The sequence below is a fragment of the Pelophylax lessonae genome (assembly GCF_965119305.1).
Source record: "Pelophylax lessonae genome assembly, chromosome: 4".
NCBI classification, from domain to species: domain Eukaryota; kingdom Metazoa; phylum Chordata; class Amphibia; order Anura; family Ranidae; genus Pelophylax; species Pelophylax lessonae.
The window spans coordinates 343,100,805-343,121,276 of record NC_138771.1 but is presented as its reverse complement, the minus strand read 5'-3'; the positions used below and the strand labels follow the sequence as shown (position 1 = coordinate 343,121,276).

The 20,472-nt window shown below is 41.7% G+C and overlaps 1 protein-coding gene across 1 annotated transcript in view; it reads right to left on the bottom strand.

The window, feature by feature from the left end:
* The window catches only part of PPP2R2B (protein phosphatase 2 regulatory subunit Bbeta), a 599,706-nt gene extending 593,979 nt beyond the window's left edge, over positions 1–5,727 (bottom strand). Inside the window, exons 1-2 of the mRNA XM_082253120.1 lie at positions 5,585–5,727; positions 5,423–5,500 (exon numbers count right to left, since the gene is read on the bottom strand). Coding sequence (XP_082109246.1) covers positions 5,423–5,500; positions 5,585–5,594 — 88 coding nt within the window. The 5' untranslated portion in view covers positions 5,595–5,727. The remainder of the gene's footprint in view (positions 1–5,422; positions 5,501–5,584) is intronic.
* Between the last annotated feature and the right edge of the window lie 14,745 nt (positions 5,728–20,472).

Genomic DNA, 20,472 nt, shown 5'->3' with positions numbered 1-20,472 from the left:
ATACACTGCATATTATTACAAAATAAAAAGTTGTATACGCAACAACCTGACCAGCTTCACCCATCATGTAAAATGCCTCCATATATGAAAATGTTGGTTACCCTAAAATAGGGGCTGTTAGTGCAATCATTTCAAGGTTGCTGGGATCAAACATAATTCTGATTCCATGTATCTGACAAGAGAAGGAAAAAGGTAGGTTTGCAAATGCCACCATGATAAGTGTTTAGTTGGGGTTTGTGCAATCAATTCATTTTGAGGCAAATTACATTTGCAGTAATGCCATCTCACTGTTATTACTTATGTTACCTGAGTCAATGGTAAGGACATAGATCAAAATCTTGGATCACATCTTAAATAGTACCCACAAAGTTTAAAACATGTTCACGGATTCCTATCCAGTCCTGAGGCTTCTGGATCTGGATTTAATAGGCACAGGAGGAGCAGACTTACTGCGCTGATCATAGCTGGATAGAAAAAAGGACACATCAGGGCCGGGTCTAGCTGGTCTGATGTGGGGGTGCAGTAAAAAATGTCAGGGGGCAGAAGATGGGAGGTCAGAAGGGCTGTGTACAGAAACAGGAATCAGTAGGGCAGATGTCAGGGAGCAGCAGGGCAGAGGATGAGTGGTCAGCAGGTGAGTGTACAGGGGTCAGTAGGGCAGAGGACAGGGAGCAGCAGGGCAGGGGATGAGTTGTCAGCAGGTGAGTGTACAGGGGTCAGTAGGGCAGATGACAGGGAGCAGCAGGGCAGAGGATGAGTGGTCAGCAGGTGAGTGTACAGGGGTCAGTAGGGCAGAGGATGAGTGGTCAGCAGGTGAGTGTACAGGGGTCAGTAGGGCAGAGGATGAGTGGTCAGCAGGTGAGTGTACAGGGGTCAGTAGGGCAGAGGATGAGTTACAGGGGTCAGTAGGGCAGAGAACAGGGAGCAGCAGGGCAGAGGATGAGTGGTCAGCAGGTGAGTGTACAGGGGTCAGTAGGGCAGAGGATGAGTTGCCAGCAGGTGAGTGTACAGGGGTCAGTAGGGCAGAGGACAGAGAGCAGCAGGGCAGAGGATGAGTGGTCAGCAGGTGAGTGTACAGGGGTCAGTAGGGCAGAGGATGAGTGGTCAGCAGGTGAGTGTACAGGGGTCAGTAGGGCTGAGGACAGGGAGCAGCAGGGCAGAGGATGAGCAGTAAACAGTATAAACAATATGTGTACATTGACAATATTAACAATACTCAGAACCTGCCTGACTTTACAATAAAAAAGGCAAGACAGATTCTGAAAGACATAGAGCACCCTGGGACAGAACAGAAAAGTTGTGCAGCTGGCCAGTAGGGGGTCTTAAAGGGGATTGAACAGAATCTGCACCTGCTGTATAGAATGCACACATACCACAGTCCTTGTACCCACAAAATACTAATTACTGTGCCATAACTGACAGTCTTGAAAGTGGGGGGTGTCACGGCGCTCTCTAGTATCCTAAGGTGGTACAAAGAGGATGGGTGAGTGGGAGGAGGGGATGTGGGGCTGCGAGGGGGGAGAATCCAGTTAGTGATGAAGGGGGGCTATGTTCAGCGGCAGCCGACTGGAGCGTGGAGAGGCTCTGAGAGGTAAAAGAGAGGAGAGAGCGGCGCCAGCTGGGTATAGCATAAGTTTATTTTGCACAGTTAAAATTGGTGACTCACTTTCTGAGGTTGGGTGAGACAGGAACGATCGATCTGATGGGGTCATCCATCTTCTTCTCCCAGGAAAGGTGGCGTGGAAGGAGGTGGTTAGGTGCGGGTGGTGTAGCCGAGCTGCTGTGTGGCTGCTTGTTGTTGCTGGCCGCGGCGGAGCATTCACAACAGGGCTCCGGCTGCCGACTTCCGGTCTTTGGTGACGTCACTTCCTGGTAGGAGAAAGATAGGGGTTGCACGCGTTCGGAGCATCCGTGCTCCTTCGTCAGGCAAACGAAGGAGCACGGATGCTCCGAACGCGTGCAACCCCTATCTTTCTCCTACCAGGAAGTGACGTCACCAAAGACCGGAAGTCGGCAGCCGGAGCCCTGTTGTGAACGCTCCGCCGCGGCCAGCAACTACAAGCAGCCACACAGCAGCTCGGCTACACCACTGGCACCTAACCACCTCCTTCCACGCCACCTTTCCTGGGAGAAGAAGATGGATGACCCCATCAGACCGATCGTTCCTGTCTCACCCAACCTCAGAAAGTGAGTCACCAATTTTAACTGTGCAAAATAAACTTATGCTATACCCAGCTGGCGCCGCTCTCTCCTCTCTTTTATAACTGACAGTCTAACTGTCACAAATAAACCTCAGGAAAAAGGATAATTTTTTTAAACATTTCTATCACATATCTTTATATGCACATAAAAAAATCTATTTATGTCTTAGGCACTGGATGAATTTGAATTAATGTATGGGCAGCCTGGCTGTACTGATCTACTTCTGTACAACTAGCCTCTGGGAAATTTCTGTTCCATCAGCACTGGCTGGCAGCAGTGATCAGAGTATTCTGATTGCAGGGAAGTCTCCGCACTGTCAGAACACAATACCTCAGAGGGGGTGGGCCATTAACCTCAAATATGTAGATGGTGGAATTGGCTCTTTTTTTATTGTTCAACCTGCTGGTTGAACAAAAAAATGTACTAACGTATGGGCTGCCTTACTGAGCCAACCTTAAAGAGAAACGTCTTTAAAACCAGAAACTGTTGAAACGATGAACACCTTGACCAAGCCTATGCACAGCATAATGTATGAAGTACAAGGGTCAGGAGCAAGTAAAAAACAAAACAATATAATAAGTGCAGCAGCCAGGATGAGTGTCACATTCACATCAGCGTCACATCAAAGTCCCCAGCATTCTCCCTATACATCACAGTCCCCTCTTACATCTGTGTTCCCAAAGTCCTACCTTATATCAATGTCCTCGATCTTACATCAGAGTCTCCCTTTACATCTGTGTCTCCAGAGTCCCACCTTATATTAATGTCTCAGATTTCCACCATCTTACATCAGAGTCCACAGATTCACCCATTACATCACAGTCTGTAGAGCCCCCCCTTACAGCAGTGTCCTACCTCACAAAAGAACGTCTTTAAAACCAGCAACTGTTGAGACAATGAACACCTTGACCAAGCCTATGTACAGCATAATGTATAAAGTACAAGGGTAAGAAGCAAGTAAAAAACAAAACAACATCGATATGGAGTGCAGCAGCCAGGATGAGTGTCACATTCACATCAGCGTCCTCCCTTACATAAAAGACTCCAGCATTCCCCCTATACATCAAAGTCCCCTCTTACATCTGTGTCCCCAAAGTCCTACCTTATATCAATGTCCCCCATCTTACATCAGAGTCTGCAGAGTCTCTCATTAAATCTGTGTCTCCAAAGTTCCACCTTATTTCAATGTCTCAAAGTTCCACCACCTTACATCAGAGTCCACAGAGTCACCCATTACATAACAGTCTGTAGAGTCCCCCCTTACATCAGTGTCCTACCTCACAGCAGAGTTCTCCTTTACACCAGAATCCGGTGGAGTGCCTCCTTCCATAAGAGCCTGGCAGAGTGCCACCTTACATCAGAATCCAACGGAGTGCCCCCTTGCATCAGAGCCTGGCAGAGTGCCCTCTTACATCAGAATCCAGTAGAGTTCCCCCTTACATCTGAATCCAGTGGAGTACCCGCTTAGTTAATAACCCAGCAGAGGTGCCCCATTAAATAGGAGCCTGACAAGGTTCCCCTTTACATCAGAATCCCATGGAGTGCTCCCTTACATCATAACCCAGCGGGGTGTCCTCTTACATCAGAATCCAGTGGAGTACCCCCTTTACATCAGAGCCTGGCAGAGTTCCCTTTTCACTGGGCATGTTTGTGAAGCTTCTGGAAGAACAGAGAAGGGGAGTGAGACTTCAAATCTCCAGCCCATACATCCCCTTTCTCAGGCATAGCACTGGCTGCACATGGGGCATTGCAGTGTGGGCGGAGCAGACACAGTGGATAGGGGCGGGAGGAGGTGAAGGGGATCAGGCATCTCTCCTCTCCTGTACCTGAAGGGGGGGGGAGTGTGCTGGCTGGGCATCATGAGTGCCACAGACACTCCGTCTTGGCAGGTGGAGCCAGCCAACAGCTTCTTCTGCCTGGATACAACATCCATGGAGAAGAGTTGCCAGGACTGGGGGGGGGGACACAACTGAAATCTGGGGGGCACAGCCCACCCCAGCACTCCTCTGGATGCGGCCATGGGACACATTGGATCTTGCAGGTTACACCAGAATTTGCCCAGCGCAATGTTTGGCATATTGTACTGCCACAGTTCAATTAAAAGTACCAGGGACAAGGTCCACTGTGGCTACCTAAATGACAGCCAGATACATGGGGGTAAGGTTGGTAATGCTCACCAAAATTAAAAGTTTTGTAATTGTAAATGTTTACATAGCAGCATTGTCAAAAGCAATATGTATACATTTTTGTATGCTAACAAAGAAAAAAAAAGAAAAAAGTAAAAGAAAATGACTTATGTAATATTCTGCTTTAAATAAATAAAAGAATCCAGCAGACAGAAAAAAATGGACACTTATATCGGATGCTGCTCACAGCAGGGGTCGTTTTTTTTTTTTTTTTTTAGGGAGGGTGCGTGTAATTGGCACAGGGCCAATCAACACTGTTCAGACAGAGATTCAGGGATCATGCAGCCCTATAGGACAGTCACAGCACTATGAAAACTCCTCCTACAAGCTTTACCAATGCTCACTGACACTGATAGAAGTCACAAGACTGTTATATACTCCTCATGAGAAAGGGTATTTAGCAGTTTATATTTACTAAAATAATTGCATTGCCATGTTCTGTGTACCATGAGAAACCAGATATAGAGAATGCAGGGTCCGGGTTTAGTAATATTTTAACTGAACAAATTGAAGTTAGAAGTTAATTGGCTACCATGCAGAGCTGCACCAGATTTTGCACTCTCCAGTTTTAGTAAATCAACCCCCTAAATACCTGTTTTTATCATTAAGAAGCAAACCACTGCTGTATGGACTGTGCATCTGCCTCTGTTCATAAAAAGATTATACTTAACATTATATTATTAGTGTCTGTTAAAAACTGAAGTTTTTTATTTCACATAAGAAAGTAAAATTACTTCAAACGGGTTTACCTGAGATTAGTTCCAATACCTCTCATACAGTAAATTGGTGTTATAGGTTAAGTATTAATTGATGTTTTGGAATAGAGTATGGTATTCTCATCAAACCTTAAAAGTCTGTTAGTGCCTCATAATATCCAGTTTACAGTTACCTTTTAAGTTTTAGGTTAATAATTTACTAGCCGCACATTGAATTAGTTCTCTTAATAGCATAACAGCTGTCAGAGAAATTCTGTCATGTGAATATACATTTAATTGTTCCTAATAGGAATATTTTGTCATTGCTTGTACAAATACCTTCGGTATCTCCAAGATCTACTGTGCCCTTCACTTGGGAGAAACACCACAATGTCTCCTGGGTAAGATCCCCAAATCCTAGAAAAAGAAAAAAGTTACTATTTACATTTTGTACTGTCGAAAAGTTTACTGTACCAATTCTTGTTCTAGGCAATTACTCACCTGGTAACATCCTTCACATAGTAATGTAATATCCAGGATGGAAATGTATTGGTGGGCCAATGGGCACAGCAACGTACAAGTGGCTGAATTCTCTAACTGACTGCTTTTTCTGTATGCTGCTTGAGTACAATGTTGATTTCATTTATATCTGGTTCAATTGGAGTCAGTCCCCTGAACATCAGCAAAAGAATCACAGAGTGTTATGAAAGCCTGCAGTCACATCACTTATAACTGGAAATATGTTACAGAATACTAATCATGTACACAGAAGCTCAAAAAGTGTTTCTTTGGGCTCCGGCTTCCATTATTAGCCCATATTCAAAGATGAATTATGCACAAATCATTAGTAAGAATTATGTGTGGTTCTATGTGTACAGTATATAAAATTACCATTTTATTATCATTGTGAGACATTTTTACTGAATATCTTTGAATCTGCTTTCAAACCTAAAGTGGCATTATTGTCATTTAGTTCAGCTTTCAAGCATATCTAAATTCATATATATATATATATATATATATATATATATATATATATATATATATATATATATATATATATATATATACAGTGCCTTGCGAAAGTATTTGGCCCCCTTGAACTTTTCAACCTTTTGCCCCATTTCAGGCTTCAAACATAAAGATATAAAACTGTAATTTTTTGTGAAGAATCAACAATAAGTGGGACACAATCATGAAGTGGAACGAAATTTATTGGATATTTCAAACTTTGTTAACAAATAAAAAACTGAAAAATTGGGCGTGCAAAATTATTCAGCCCCCTTAAGTTAATACTTTGTAGCGCCACCTTTTGCTACTATTACAGCTGTAAGTCGCTTGGGGTATGTCTCTATCAGTTTTGCTCATCGAGAGACTGAAATTTTTGCCCATTCCTCCTTGCAAAACAGCTCGAGCTCAATGCGGTTGGATGGAGAGCGTTTGTGAACAGCAGTTTTCAGTTCTTTCCACAGATTCTCGATTGGATTCAGGTCTGGACTCTGACATGGCCATTCTAACACCTGGATATGTTTATTTGTGAACCATTCCATTGTAGATTTTGCTTTGTTTTGGATCATTGTCTTGTTGGAAGACAAATCTCCGTCCCAGTCTCAGGTCTTTTGCAGACTCCATCAGGTTTTCTTCCAGAATGGTCCTGTATTTGGCTCCATCCATCTTCCCATCAATTTTAACCATCTTCCCTGTCCCTGCTGAAGAAAAGCAGGCCCAAACCATGATGCTGCCACCACCATGTTTGACAGTGGGGATGGTGTGTTCAGGGTGATGAGCTGTGTTGCTTTTACGCCAAACATAACGTTTTGCATTGTTGTCAAAAAGATCGATTTTGGTTTCATCTGACCAGAGCACCTTCTTCCACATGTTTGGTGTGTCTCCCAGGTGGCTTGTGGCAAACTTTAAACGACACTTTTTATGGATATCTTTAAGAAATGGCTTTCTTCTTGCCACTCTTCCATAAAGGCCAGATTTGTGCAGTATATGACTGATTGTTGTCCTATGGACAGAGTCTCCCACCTCAGCTGTAGATCTCACTTTTTGAATGCATTACTGAAATAAATTTACTTTTTGATGATATTCAAATTTTATGAGATGCACCTGTAGTATAGACAAAGGGGACAGCTAACCAACAAGAGAATTTGTAAAAAAGTACAAGTATCCACGTCCCAATTAAATGTAAAGAAGGAAAATGGATGGGCCAAGGGGACTTTTAAAGGGATACTGTCATCAAGACAAATAGCAAAAGATCCACATATATGTAAAAATACACAAATTTTATTGATACAAAAACAAAAATAAAGGAGAAAAACATTAAAAGTAACTATTATCGTGTTAACAAAACACCAATAATATTACAGCATACAGAGCAATTGGGCAGTACATACAATATACAGGCTTAGGAGAGCCAAATATCCACGGAGGGTGGGTGTAGATCACGCTGTCCACTGCAGACCTATGCCAGAGATGGTATGACTGGTGGGTCTGGTGTGACGGACCTGGGTGTCTAAACCCAAACCCAGCCCGACATGTTTCGCGGGTGACCGCTTCCTCAGGGGCAAATAACGTGGGTATGTATATCAACAATGCTACTAGAATTTTAAGAAAAAGCAAAGTCAGTGCATATCTATTTGGGAGACATATCACATAATAAAGCTCATAATGGTAGGTCAAAACAGAGGTAAGCGCCAACTAACATATAACCCACCTGTATAGCCGGTTCTAAAAACAACTGGAGACCTAGGGGATCACGACTGGGACTAGTACCCCCCCCGGCGGACATGGGAGCAGTCCACACCAAATAGGGGTCCAAATCAAAACGTTTAAAGTGACTGTATTCTAGATAATGAGAAATATATAATCAAAATTGAATAATTGCATACATGCTTGTATAAGTCAGCTCCATAGTGGAAGGAGGACTTACCAAATACAGTGTACTTGTATATGTCCCCTGTAGTATCTCATGACAGGGCTAAGGGGTGGCTGCTGGAGTAGCCAGGACTGGTAAGCGGAAGATTAGGTCGATATCAGGACCAACAAGCCTTATGTCCATAAAGAGACAGAAAAACGCAGTATTGAAATGTTTGGTTAGAACCAATGCGTGAACGCTAAAGAAGGAAAGTGAAAAGAAGGATAGACCCATCTCAATAATTTGAGAATAGCATATAAACACCTCGTGCTGTGAGTAAGCCAAGAACTATGCCAAAGATCCAAAACCAGGTGCACGTATCACCAAAAGTAAGTGAATAAAACCAAAAAGTGAAAGTGAAATGATCACAAAAAACGTGAAGTGTAGCAATGGTGAACATAGAAAATGAAAATGTGAAGAAATAAGGACGGCAGAAAGCAGACCCATAAAGTGGATGACAAGAGCCCAGGCGTCTCAAAGAGTGATAGTGTTTGAATCATAAGCAGCGGACAGTCCAATGAGAAGAACAAAAAAATAGAGCCATATGTTATATTTACCTAACACTCCTCGCAGTCCGGTATCCCGTAGCCGAGTGAGTGTCTCAATGGGGATGGCGCCTATATGAGGAACCGCTCCACCTCAAACACAGCTGGGTCGGTAATCAGCCGGCCACGTAATAGCTGTGTTCGGGGCAGACGCTCCGAATGCGCTTGTACACAAGCGGCTCATCAAGGTGCGCCGGATGTGACGTACTGCGCATAGCCAGTGGGTGTGTCTGCGGCGCCGACGCAGACGAATCACCGGATGTCCAGTGACTGTCAGCAGTGTCGGTACCCAGACACTACACCATGGCTCAGGGACACATATTGAATGTGTACCCAGACGGGCGTCACATGCCCGCCATGGGGAACATCCAGCAGGATCCTCCTATCCGTGGATGGTGATGGAAATTGGTCCGGGTTGCTGAACAAGGACTAACCAGGGGAGATAAATGCCAAATGGCGCTATACCTCTGTGACCATAACCAACAGATAATTGATGTACAATAAATAAATATACATACAAGATTTTACATGTATACATCAGATCATATGGAAAAATATTATTATTGACAACATATGAGCAAAACAACATAGTTATCATAAACATTGATTCAAATAATAAGGGGTTTCAGACAATTGCATAACATTCTGGGAGAAGCTGCTTCCCAGGTATGGAGCCTGATAATTCCCATGGTGCACCTGTATTTATAAAACAGTTTATGAGTCCTTAGTTGTAGTGCCTATCTTAGTTGTCTTTTTTTTAGGCTTTTCCCCTTTTTTTTATCCTTGTGATTCGACTAATAACAAGCTTCCTCTCATAGGGTATCTCAATTCTATGGAGGAGCAAAGAAGGAGACACCTTCAGGCAGTAGCATTGACATTCTGGGGAGAGGGTAGTTTTTAGATGCACAAGCAAATTTAGACTCTAACCAAAAAGTTGCCTATACTCTCAGATGGCATCCCACCATACTGTCTTGTTTTTAGGATATTGCTAAGATGTTCCCAGTTCTTACTATAGTGCTCATCCCAATCATCACAACAGCTCTCTCTCTTCCCCACATATGCGTGGTTTGCTACATTGTCTATCACAGGGAAAGAACACACACTTGCAGGAGTTTGAGAGAGAGAGAACCCCTGTGATTCTGGAGGTGAGCACTAATGATTGAGAGCATCTTAACAATGTCCTAGCAACAAGGCAGGACAGCGGGAGGCCATCTCTGGAAATTTTTTAGCCAGGCTTCAGAAGGTATTTAACCTCCCTGGCGGTATGATTCTTTCGGATTTTAGGTGCTGAAAGCGGTACCATTATTTTGCTTGCAATTCTGGAGAATGAGCAGCCCAAACCAGCTATTTACTAATGATTTCTTTTTACCGTGTGTTCTTCTTTATAACATCCCGAGTATGATAAAGTTTGAAACACAAAATCCTAAATTATAATATAATAAATAACTATAAAATAATAATATAATAATAACACTTTTTTTTTTCCAAAAAATAACACTTTTTATTCAATAAATGATAGTAAATCATGTAATCAAAAACACTGACATTTTTTTTTGTCAAACAAGGATGCAATATATTTTTTTTTTTCCCAAAAGGATGCAATATTACTCTTCATACTGCTTCAATAAACGTCCCGGGTGTGGAAAATTTTGAAACAGGGTACAGCGCAAAGTCCAACATCACAGTCTGGACAGTAGTACCGTGTTTCTTTTCTTATTTTCCGCCCGGTGTCGTCGTGCTTGGAACAGCACACCACACACATTCTTGTGGGTGCAGTCTTCTTCTCCGTCGGCGGAATGAGGTCCATAAAATGACGACCGGTCAGTCGTTCGGGGTTCACGACACCAGCCGCACGGCGTCCGGATCGACTTACAGTTGGTGTCTGGTGCCTGAGAAAAATCAGCTCCGCAATTTTCCACACAAAGTCCGCATGGATCATAGGCCGGTCGCTTTTCTTTTTCAGCAGAATGAAGGCATTCCATAAACACTGCTCCAGGAGGTGTCTGAAATTTTTTTTATAGTATTTCTTCTGCTGTTTCCGCATTGCTGGATAGAAGGTCATGGCCTGGTCAGCTCTGTCCACACCTCCCATGGTGTTATTGTAATCTAGGGCCAGTTGCGGTTTCAGCACATCTTTTCCCCCTTTTGTATGGACCATGACAGTGGCGGTGTTATGGATGGAGCTCATCAGGCAGACATCTTTTTTGTCGCGCCATCTAAGTGCCAACATTTTGCCTTTTTGCCAGGCAACTAACTCTCCAGGCTTGAGTTTTTTGTTGGCAAAGCTGGGGGGCATGTCACTCCGGTTTGCTCTGACGGTCCCATAAGCATCCGTCTTGTGCTGTAGGAGGAACTCAAACAGTTCTGGGGAGGTGTAAAAATTGTCTGTGGTGACACAATACCCCTGATCCAGCAGAGGCTCAATCAGCATCAGAACTGAAGCAGTTGCCATCCCATAGCTGCTGAACCTTGGGTTGAACTTAGTTCCTCTTCCGGTATATAGGACCGAGTTCCAAATATAGCCAGAGCTGGATTCACACAGCATAAAGGATTTTATTCCAAAGCGTGCTCGCTTGGACGCAATATATTGTATCCAGCTAAGTCTCCCTTTATACGCCATAAGACTTTCGTCAATGCAAATGTCTCTTTCTGGGACATAGGACCACTGGAAGTTTTTCAAAATTAATTGATAAATGTCCCAGATTTTTTTCAGCTTCGGAGCCGTATGAGATGTTTCATCAAACTCCTCATTGTTGGCAAAGTGCAAATATCGCATTATAAGGGAAAATTTGTACTCCGACATTATGGTTCCAAAAAAAGGAGTGGCCAATAATTTGTTGGTGGTCCAATACCACTTCTGCAGGGGTTTCCCCACCACTCCCTGCAGAATAATAAGGCCCAGGAATCTCCAGATATCCGCACTGGTAACGGGTTCCCACATCCTGCTCCTGGAAAACCGCCGATGTGCTGCGGCTTGTTGTTGCTGGTACCGGTTGGTCTCCACAACAATTTTTTCGATGACCTCATCGGTCAAAAAAAGCTGCAGATACACCAAGGGGTTATCCTCCTCAACATCAACTTTGAGACCAGGCGTTCCGGTATACGGGAACCTTGGGGGCGCTACGTGCTCCGTACCGCAGTCGATCACGCACCACGTACGCACATCGCTCGGCACATCATCATCACTAAACTCACTTTCGTCGGATGATGAGCTTTCCCATGCATCGCTGTCACTCCACTCTCCGTGCGATTCGGGATCGCTGTCGCTATCGCCCAGCAGGTCATACATCACTTTTGATGTTGCGGCACGCTTGCTTGAGGCCATGGTCGCTCTGCAATAATCCAGATACAAAGTATGGAAATAATGCAGGAAGTGCAATGGAGAAAGCACTGGGGGGCATAAAAAGGTCACTTTATTATATTTTGGGAATGTAATCCAATAGGATTACAGTGTGTCAGTGTGTTTGGTGTTTATACTTTTTGAATTTGCCGCCGGTTCCACCCCCCGGCGGACGTCACGTCGCCGTAGACGGAAGCCGGGGCTTACAGACGATCGAGAGGAAGCTCCGCCGCCGGACGCCGCTCTCATACATCGCTGGATCCCGGAGAAAAGGTAAGTGAAACCTCCACCAGGATCCAGCGATCTTCCCAGCGCTACCCCGAGTGTGACTCGGGGTTACCGCTTTTGGCTCAAAAATCTTACCCCGAGTCACACTCGGGAATACCGCTAGGAAGGTTAAATGGCCAATGCCTTTGGCAAGGGCATTATTCAAACCCTTGCTTTAGGGTTTGTTTAATACGCACAGTTTTTTTTTTTTTTTTTTTTTTTTGCAAGTGCCCCCTTTCCTGCATAGGCAGTTAAAAAAAAGTGAACTAACCCTTTAAAGCCAAACTCCAGCTAACACTTTTTAAGCAGTTACAGAAGCAGTTTTTCTTTTGACATACAGGTTTTAAATAAATTAATAAAAAATTGACAATTGTAAGCACCCCTATCAACATTAAATGGTTTGTCTAAAACCCCTAACTACCAATTTTTGCTGTTAAGTTTGGTGTGTTAAAGGAAAGTGAGAAATAACATACTGGTCACATCACCAGGTGAAAAAATAAAAAAATTTTGCATAATATCCAAAACCTTTTGAAACTGTGAAATCATTAAAGTTTAAAAAATATTTGTTGGATCACATTCATGTTTTATGATACAAAATCAAAGTAACAGAACCCCCTAGGGGTGGGACTATAAGGACAATCACACATCCAAAAATGATATAAAAAATATATGTTTTTATTTAATCATAATGATGAACATAGCATATTTGTCTCAACAAGCAAATGAATAACAGATATAACAACACATGTATAAAAATATTGTCATGGCTGATACACAATACTTTGCAGATGATGGAACCCTAAGGGTTTCAAGTGGTTCTTTTGCAAGGAAGTTCCATCATCTGCAAAGTATTGTGTATCAGCCGTGACAATATTTTTATACATGTGTTGTTATATCTGTTATCCATTTGCTTGTTGAGACAAACATGCTATGTTCATCATCATGATTAAATAAAAACATATATTTTTTATATTATTTTTGGATGTGTGGTTCACCTTATGGTCCCACCCCTAGGGAGTTCTGTTACTTTTTATGTATCCATTGGGACGATGGCCACCAGCATTCTGAATTCTGAATATTTTGGGTTTGCTTTCAATTTATGATACAATATATGTTAGGCACTTTATTATCATACAATTCTGTTTTTGGTTTACAGCATTAGCACTTTAATGATTTCACAGTTTTAAAAGGTTTTGGATATTATGCAAAGATTGTTTGAATACCTTCATACAGCGCTGTCACCTTTATAGCTTTAGTTTTTGATTGAGATTCCTCAATAGGATAGCAGCAGTACCAGGTTAATATTGATTATCACCTAGGCTCGGTCACCCTCATTGTTTTTTCTCTAGAAAAATAGAAAACTTGAAAAATAAAAACGAATGCAACAACCATATTTTAAGAAATGGTACACTCCAGTATTTTCATGTTTTGCTTTTACTGTAAGTTTAGATATACTTTAACTGTTAAAAGTCTATTCTTTCTATAGCTTTCCTAGTTGCAATGTATTTAACTAGTTTAAACTGATGAGTTAATTTTTAATTATATTTATTTTAATTTCTCTCCTGTAGAGGTTCACCTTGAAAAACAAATGTCTTTTTTCCCTATATGATTATGCAGCCACCACACATATTCATGAGGGGTTGAATCTACAATGAATGCACTAGCCAAACTGGAAGAGGCCATTTTTCCAGGCAAGCAGCTGTAAGGCAGGATAAAAGGTGACCGATTTGTAATCTATGCACTCTCCTGCCATGGCCTGGTAAGAAAAATTTGCTGTATTCACTGGGATCGAGTACTCCTTGGTGGCTTGGAGGAAAGTTGATCTATACCTAAGGTAACAACACTGTCTCTCCAGGGGAGTTGTGCTGACTGTCAAGTGAAGTGTTATACTAATAAGGAGGCATTAAAAAGCCATTATAGTAATGAAATGCAGTATATCTGTGCATGCTACTCAATTCACAGAGGAGGGAAAAGTATGCCTCAGTTGATAATATCTTGACATGATATTAAGATTCAAATTTTATTTTTTCACTCAGAATTGTCTGTATTGCATGGACAATAACAGCTGGAAAATTTAAGGTTTAATCTAACTGGTTGCTAGACCACAATATAGACAGTTTTCGCCCAAAATAACTGGATGTATTTTTTCCTATTTTGCAATTTTCTTGTCCTTTTCATATCTCCCATAGATGTGTTTTATATTTTTTTTTTTCTGCTGTTTAACATTTTCTCTAACAAGTTTAATTTTTCATTCTCATTCTTTTTATTTTTCATTTATTTGTTATCACAGGAACATATCGGGAATATAACATCAAAGGGAACATCACATTATTATTATTATTATTATACAGGATTTATATAGCGCCAACAGTTTGCGCAGCGCTTAACAAAATGAGGGCAGACATTACAGTTACACTACAATTTGGAACAAAAGAAATCAGAGGGCCCTGCTCGTTAGAGCTTACAATCACATCTTTTGGTCTGGAGGTATCTTAGTTCTATTCCCTGGCTTCTTAAACCAAATACTTGCTCTGGCTCTAATTAATCCACCTAATTTACCTGGCATATTAAATATTATTTCTTCATAGGGTTGTTTTATTCCCTTAAGAGCAAAAACAAGATGACTTTGCAAGTGCAGCATATTGCTTTCAGTAAACTACACCCATGGTACTGTATTCTCTAAATTGTTCCTGTTTATAGGAAGGTTTTCGGGTTTTCTGATACCACCTCCACAAGAATGATGTGCCAAGAGTCCTTACATCGTACCATTGTCTGGCCAGAGGGGCAGCTGCCTGTCATGGGTCCTAAAGCAGCTGTGTCCCTCATTCCACTGGTAGTAACTTAAATTGCTCTAGTTATTAAAGAAAATTATGCTGAATAAGGATTGTAAATGGAAAAGCAACTTTGGCCAACAAGTAATGGGAATTTGGAATGTAATACAACATTTCAACTGGGTTAAAACACAAATCTACACAAGGTACCTTAAATCTTATTTTAATAAAGTCCAATGATCAGGATAACATGGCTTTCCAATAAATCTAAAAGCCTCCTAGCCTAGAAGCCACAGGTTGCACATTCTCCTTCTAACATACTAATGCAGGCTTAAATACACCAATAACACAGCACTGAAACTGTGTAAATATAAATCTAGTGACACAGATATGTGTAATACTAATAATAATCATAAAAAATCTATGAGAAAAAATATATAAATATGGGATGTCCAATCCCAGTGATAAATTGAACTATGTTCAATTATTCAACAAGTGTTAAGTGGAAAAATATAATATAATATTTAAGCAAGTGTCCAGTGAAAAAATACTGTACATATGATAATTTAAGCAAGTGTCCAGTGAAAAAAATTTTCAGTGCAGACAATGGTGTGATCACACGTGATCCAAAATACTTCCAAGTGAATTCAAGTGGTTCTTCTGTATCCAAAGGTGCCCTCTTCCCCACAAGTAAGTCCACTTACCAGAATGTGTGGACCCCTTGAGACCTTATGGCCCAGGGGTCTGAAATAGCTTTGGACGTGGATATGAACTGGGGCCCCTTCAAGATGTCCTTCCCATAGATGCAGGCATATAAACAGAAAGAAACCCAGATAGTGCAGTACGTTCTGATAAATTTATTAAAAGATAAAAGGCTTCCAGATAATGCACTCACATTAAATACAAATTATAAAGGCTCATCAAATGTACATTGCAAATATTCCCGGCGTATAATGGAGAGCGATCCTACCATCCTCCTCGCTATAATGAGTGGCGTTCATTCCAGCGCACTTGCTTGCATTCCACCCCACCGGAAATGATGTCTTACGTTTGCTGTGAAGGCCGGAATTACGTTGTGAATTACGTGGAGAGATTTTGCCCCTCCCTGTGGGAGTTTTCAAAGACATAATACAGGCTTACATTTAGGGCCCTTCAGGGAAAAATGGCCATGGCAGCCATTAGAATAAATGGTGTGCCGGTGATCAGGGACAAAATGACTGGTGTGGAGGTGATCAGGGACACTGTGAGTGGTGTGGCAATGATTAGGGACACTGTGAGTGGCTGGTGGTGATTAGGGCCACTGACTGGCAGCACTGGTGTGGCGGTGATCATAGGTAATGGTTGGTGGCACTGACATACAGTGATATCAGAGCAGCTGGCCATTGTACATGATAACCACCACAGCAGTATGATGTCACTATAGTGACACTGCACTTGCTCTGATGAAACCATGTTAAAAAAATATACTGGGTATATTTTTTTTTCTTTTATTACATCCTGTCACCAAAGCAGTGCAGTGTTACCACAGTGACACTGCACTACTCTAGGGAAGAGATTTTTTTTCTTTCATTATGATTGCTTATTCAGCCATGATGGCTGTATGAGGAATCATTTCTGACAGTTCTTTGCTGCATTCATATGGCCATTGAGAACTACTGAGATTTGCTGTGATCGGCTACAATGATCGTATAGTACAGGGGGGCAGTGCTTGGTCCGGTTCCATGTGATCACTGTGACAACAGTAGTTCTCAATGTCTTTGTGAATGGTAGCCATATTTACAACTGGACATGTAATCGCTGTGGTCACAGTGATCACACGGTACAAGGGTGGAGCACCGATGAATGGTCAAGTAATCACGCCGATCCGCTCCACCAGGGGCACAATTATGGAAGGATGTACAGATACATCCCCCCAGAATGAAGCTTGTCCCCCCTGGCTGTATATGTACTGTATATGTACAGTGGCTGGGTGAGAAGCAGTTAAGCTTCTCCAATTTCTTTTTTCTTTATTTTCACCTTAAATTTTCCCTTAAAGGCTCAGGGTGAGATGCTTACTCACCATACTGCATCTATCAAGGTGCGGCATTATTACAAGGTTTCTGGAAGGAACAACAGTTATTGTATTGCACTTATCTAACAGGTGTACCAACACTTTATATTGAACAGATGAAAATGGGCCAAATAATAAGTTAATTTTAGGATATCCTTTAAGGTGTACTGCAGGCAGATATAAAAGACCCTCATTTATTAAAGTGTACCTTTAGCCATGGTATTGCTGTCTTTATCCCTGTTGGAGAGATTGTGCCATTGATGGGGAGATTCATCTTTCCTATTTGATCATTTTCTCCAGGGCAGAAAGTGATAGGAATTACAAAATGAGTAATGACTCCTTATTCACCTTGAAGATCTCTACTCACTTCTGTTGTGTCTCCAGAACAGGAAGTGAAGGTATATCTCACCAATTGGATTCAGACAGTAAAGAAAAAATAGGGTTTGTATGGTTTCTCCCTTTATTCAAAGCTGACTGTCTTTGGCCAAGCTTCATGAAATAATCTGCCAGCATTCAGTAAAGCTGGTCATAGATTAATCAAAATTCAGCTGGTTCAGCTAGCACCAGCCAAATTTTGATCGATCTATGGCAGTTCCTCCGAAACCAAACTCTTGATAAATTTGCATTCGATGAAGCCAATTGGCTGCAGTGCTGATTAGTGGAGGTATCCCCGGTGTCAAAATAAAAACACATCAGGGAGGATTTCCCCATCCACCTCAAATGTATCAATGGAGGAATCCTTTCAGTTTGTTTTTGATCAGCCCACTCAAAAAAAAGCTTGATTAGAAAAAAAAATGTTTGGCCAGCATGGGTGTGCACAGCCTGTCGCACAGGGGTGTGCACCCCAAAGCTCAAACACACATGCATGTGTGTGTGTATTTAGGTATGTATATATAGTATAAGTGTATGTATATATATATATATATATATATTTATTCATGTATACACTAACACATACACTCTTATAAATAAATGTAAAAAACATTTTAAAATATATTAAAACATGGACAGTGTCAGTAGCTTTCATTTTTAATATTTTTATTTTGTATTATTTTTTACAATTGTATTTTTTTAATTATTTTTTTACAATTTTATTAGGAGCCCCGTCAGTGGGGGAAATGTTTGTCGCACGAGGTGATTAGGGTGTGCCCAGGCACACCCGGCACACCCCCTGTGCACGCCTATGATGGCCAGCAGAAGATTGTGCTCTGATTTAAATATGCTTTACTGCATAAAATGTACTGTAAATGTACAGTATCTCACAAAAGTGAGTACACCCCTCACATTTTTGTAAATATTTTATTATTTTTATGTGACAACACTGAAATAAGGACACTTTGCTACAATGTAAACTAGTGAGTGTACAGCTTGTATAACAGTGTAAATTGGCTGCCCCCCTCTAAATAACTTAACACACAGCCATTAATGTCTAAACTGCTGGCAACAAAAATGAGTACACCCCTAAGTCAAAATGTCCAAATTGGGCCAACGTTTCAATATTTCCAGCACTGCCTTAACCCTCTTGGGCATGAAGTTCACCAGAACTTCACAGGTTGCCACTGGAGTCCTCTTCCACTCCTCCATGATGACATCACGGAGCTGGTGGATGTTAGAGACCTTGCGCTCCTCCACCTTCCATATGAGGATGCCCCACAGATGCTCAATAGGGTTTAGGTCTAGAGACATGCTTGGCCAGTACATCACTTTTACTCTCAGCTTCTTTAGCAAGGCAGTGTTTGTCTTGGAGGTATGTTTGGGGTCATTATCATGTTGGAATACTGCCCTGCGGCCTAGTCTCTAAATGGAGGGGATCATGCTCTGCTTCCGTATGTCACAGTACATATTGGAATTCATGGTTTCCTCAATGAACTGTAGCTCCCCAGTCCCGGCAGCACTCATGCAGCCCTAGACCATGACACTCCCACCACCACACTTGTCTTTGTACTCCTCACCTGGTTGCCACCACACACACTTGAGACCATCTAAACTAAATACGTTTATCTTGGTCTAGTCAGACCACAGGACATGGTTCCATTAATCAATGTTCTTCAGCAAACTGTTTTCGGGCTTTCTTGGGCATCAATTTAGAAGAGGATTCTTTCTGGGACTACAGCCATGCAGACCAATTTGATGCAATGTGTATGCGTATGGTCTGAGCACTGACAGGCTGACCCCCCACCCCTTCAACCTCTGCAGCAATGCTGGCAGCACTCATATGTCTATTTCCCAAAGACAACCTCTGGATATGGCTCTGAGCATGTGCACTCAACTTCTTTGAATATGTGCTGTTAATCCACTGTATGGTCTAGGCCACCGTGCTGCTGCTCAGTTTCAGGGTCTTGGCAATCTTCTTATAGCCTAGGCCATCTTTATGTAGAGCAACAATTCTTTTTTTCAGATCCTCAGAGAGTTCTTTGTCATGAGGTGCCATGTTGAACTTCCAGTGACCAGTATGAGAAAATGAGAGCGATAACACCAAATTTAACACACCTGCTCCCTATTCACACCTGAGACATTGTAACACTAACAAGTCACATGACACTGGGGAGGGGAAATAGCTAATTGGGCTCAATTTGGACATTGTCACTTAGGGGTGTACTTACTTTTGTTGCCAGCGGTTTAGACATTAATGGCTGTGTGTTGAGTTATTTTGAGGGGACAGCAAATTTACACTGTTATACAAGCTGTACACTCACTACTTTACATTGTAGCAAAGTGTCATTTCTTCAGTGTTGTCACATGAAAAGGTATAATAAAATATTTACTAAAACGTGGGGGGTGTACTCACTTTTGTGAGATACTGTAAGTTTGCAGATTTGAAGAGTGCAAAAAGATGATCTGGTCAGTGAATTGTTGTTCCTTCAACATCCAGTCGCAATGCTTACCCAGCAATATTGCTTTACCTGCAGTAGAGGAAAGCAAACTTTGAATAGTGTTTAGATAAGCGAACTGGCTAAACATAATTACTATATTTTGGCAGGCAAGGCAGTTTACAGATATGTGTTTGAAATGTGTTTTTAGCTGTTTGCCTACACTTAAATACCAAATGTTCACGTTTGACTGAAAATTGCCTTCAAGATTGTGTTCTGAAATGCTGAAGTCACTCAAATTTGCAGCACTGCCAGAATCCTGAAAACAAGATCGAATATGATCAATAGCTGGGACTGAAAAGAAGGGCTGACAGAGAAACCAGTGCATAATGGTTGGGAAATCCCAGATCCTTTAGTCTCAGCTGTGTAATTCCACAAAAGGAGCAGACCTACCAGGGTATTGTTAATGTCCTATAATACTAGGTGTCAATTATGATTCACAAAAACTGTATATTGTATATCTCACAATGTTCCCATGATTGATGCATAGAAATGCTAGAGGTTAGAGGTACTGTACACCTCGGTCAAACCTAAATTATCATAATATATTATTGCACAGCAGCACAAAATCTTTTTTTATTTTTCTTTTATTTAAAGTTATCCTTTCATTTTTTTTAACATCTATT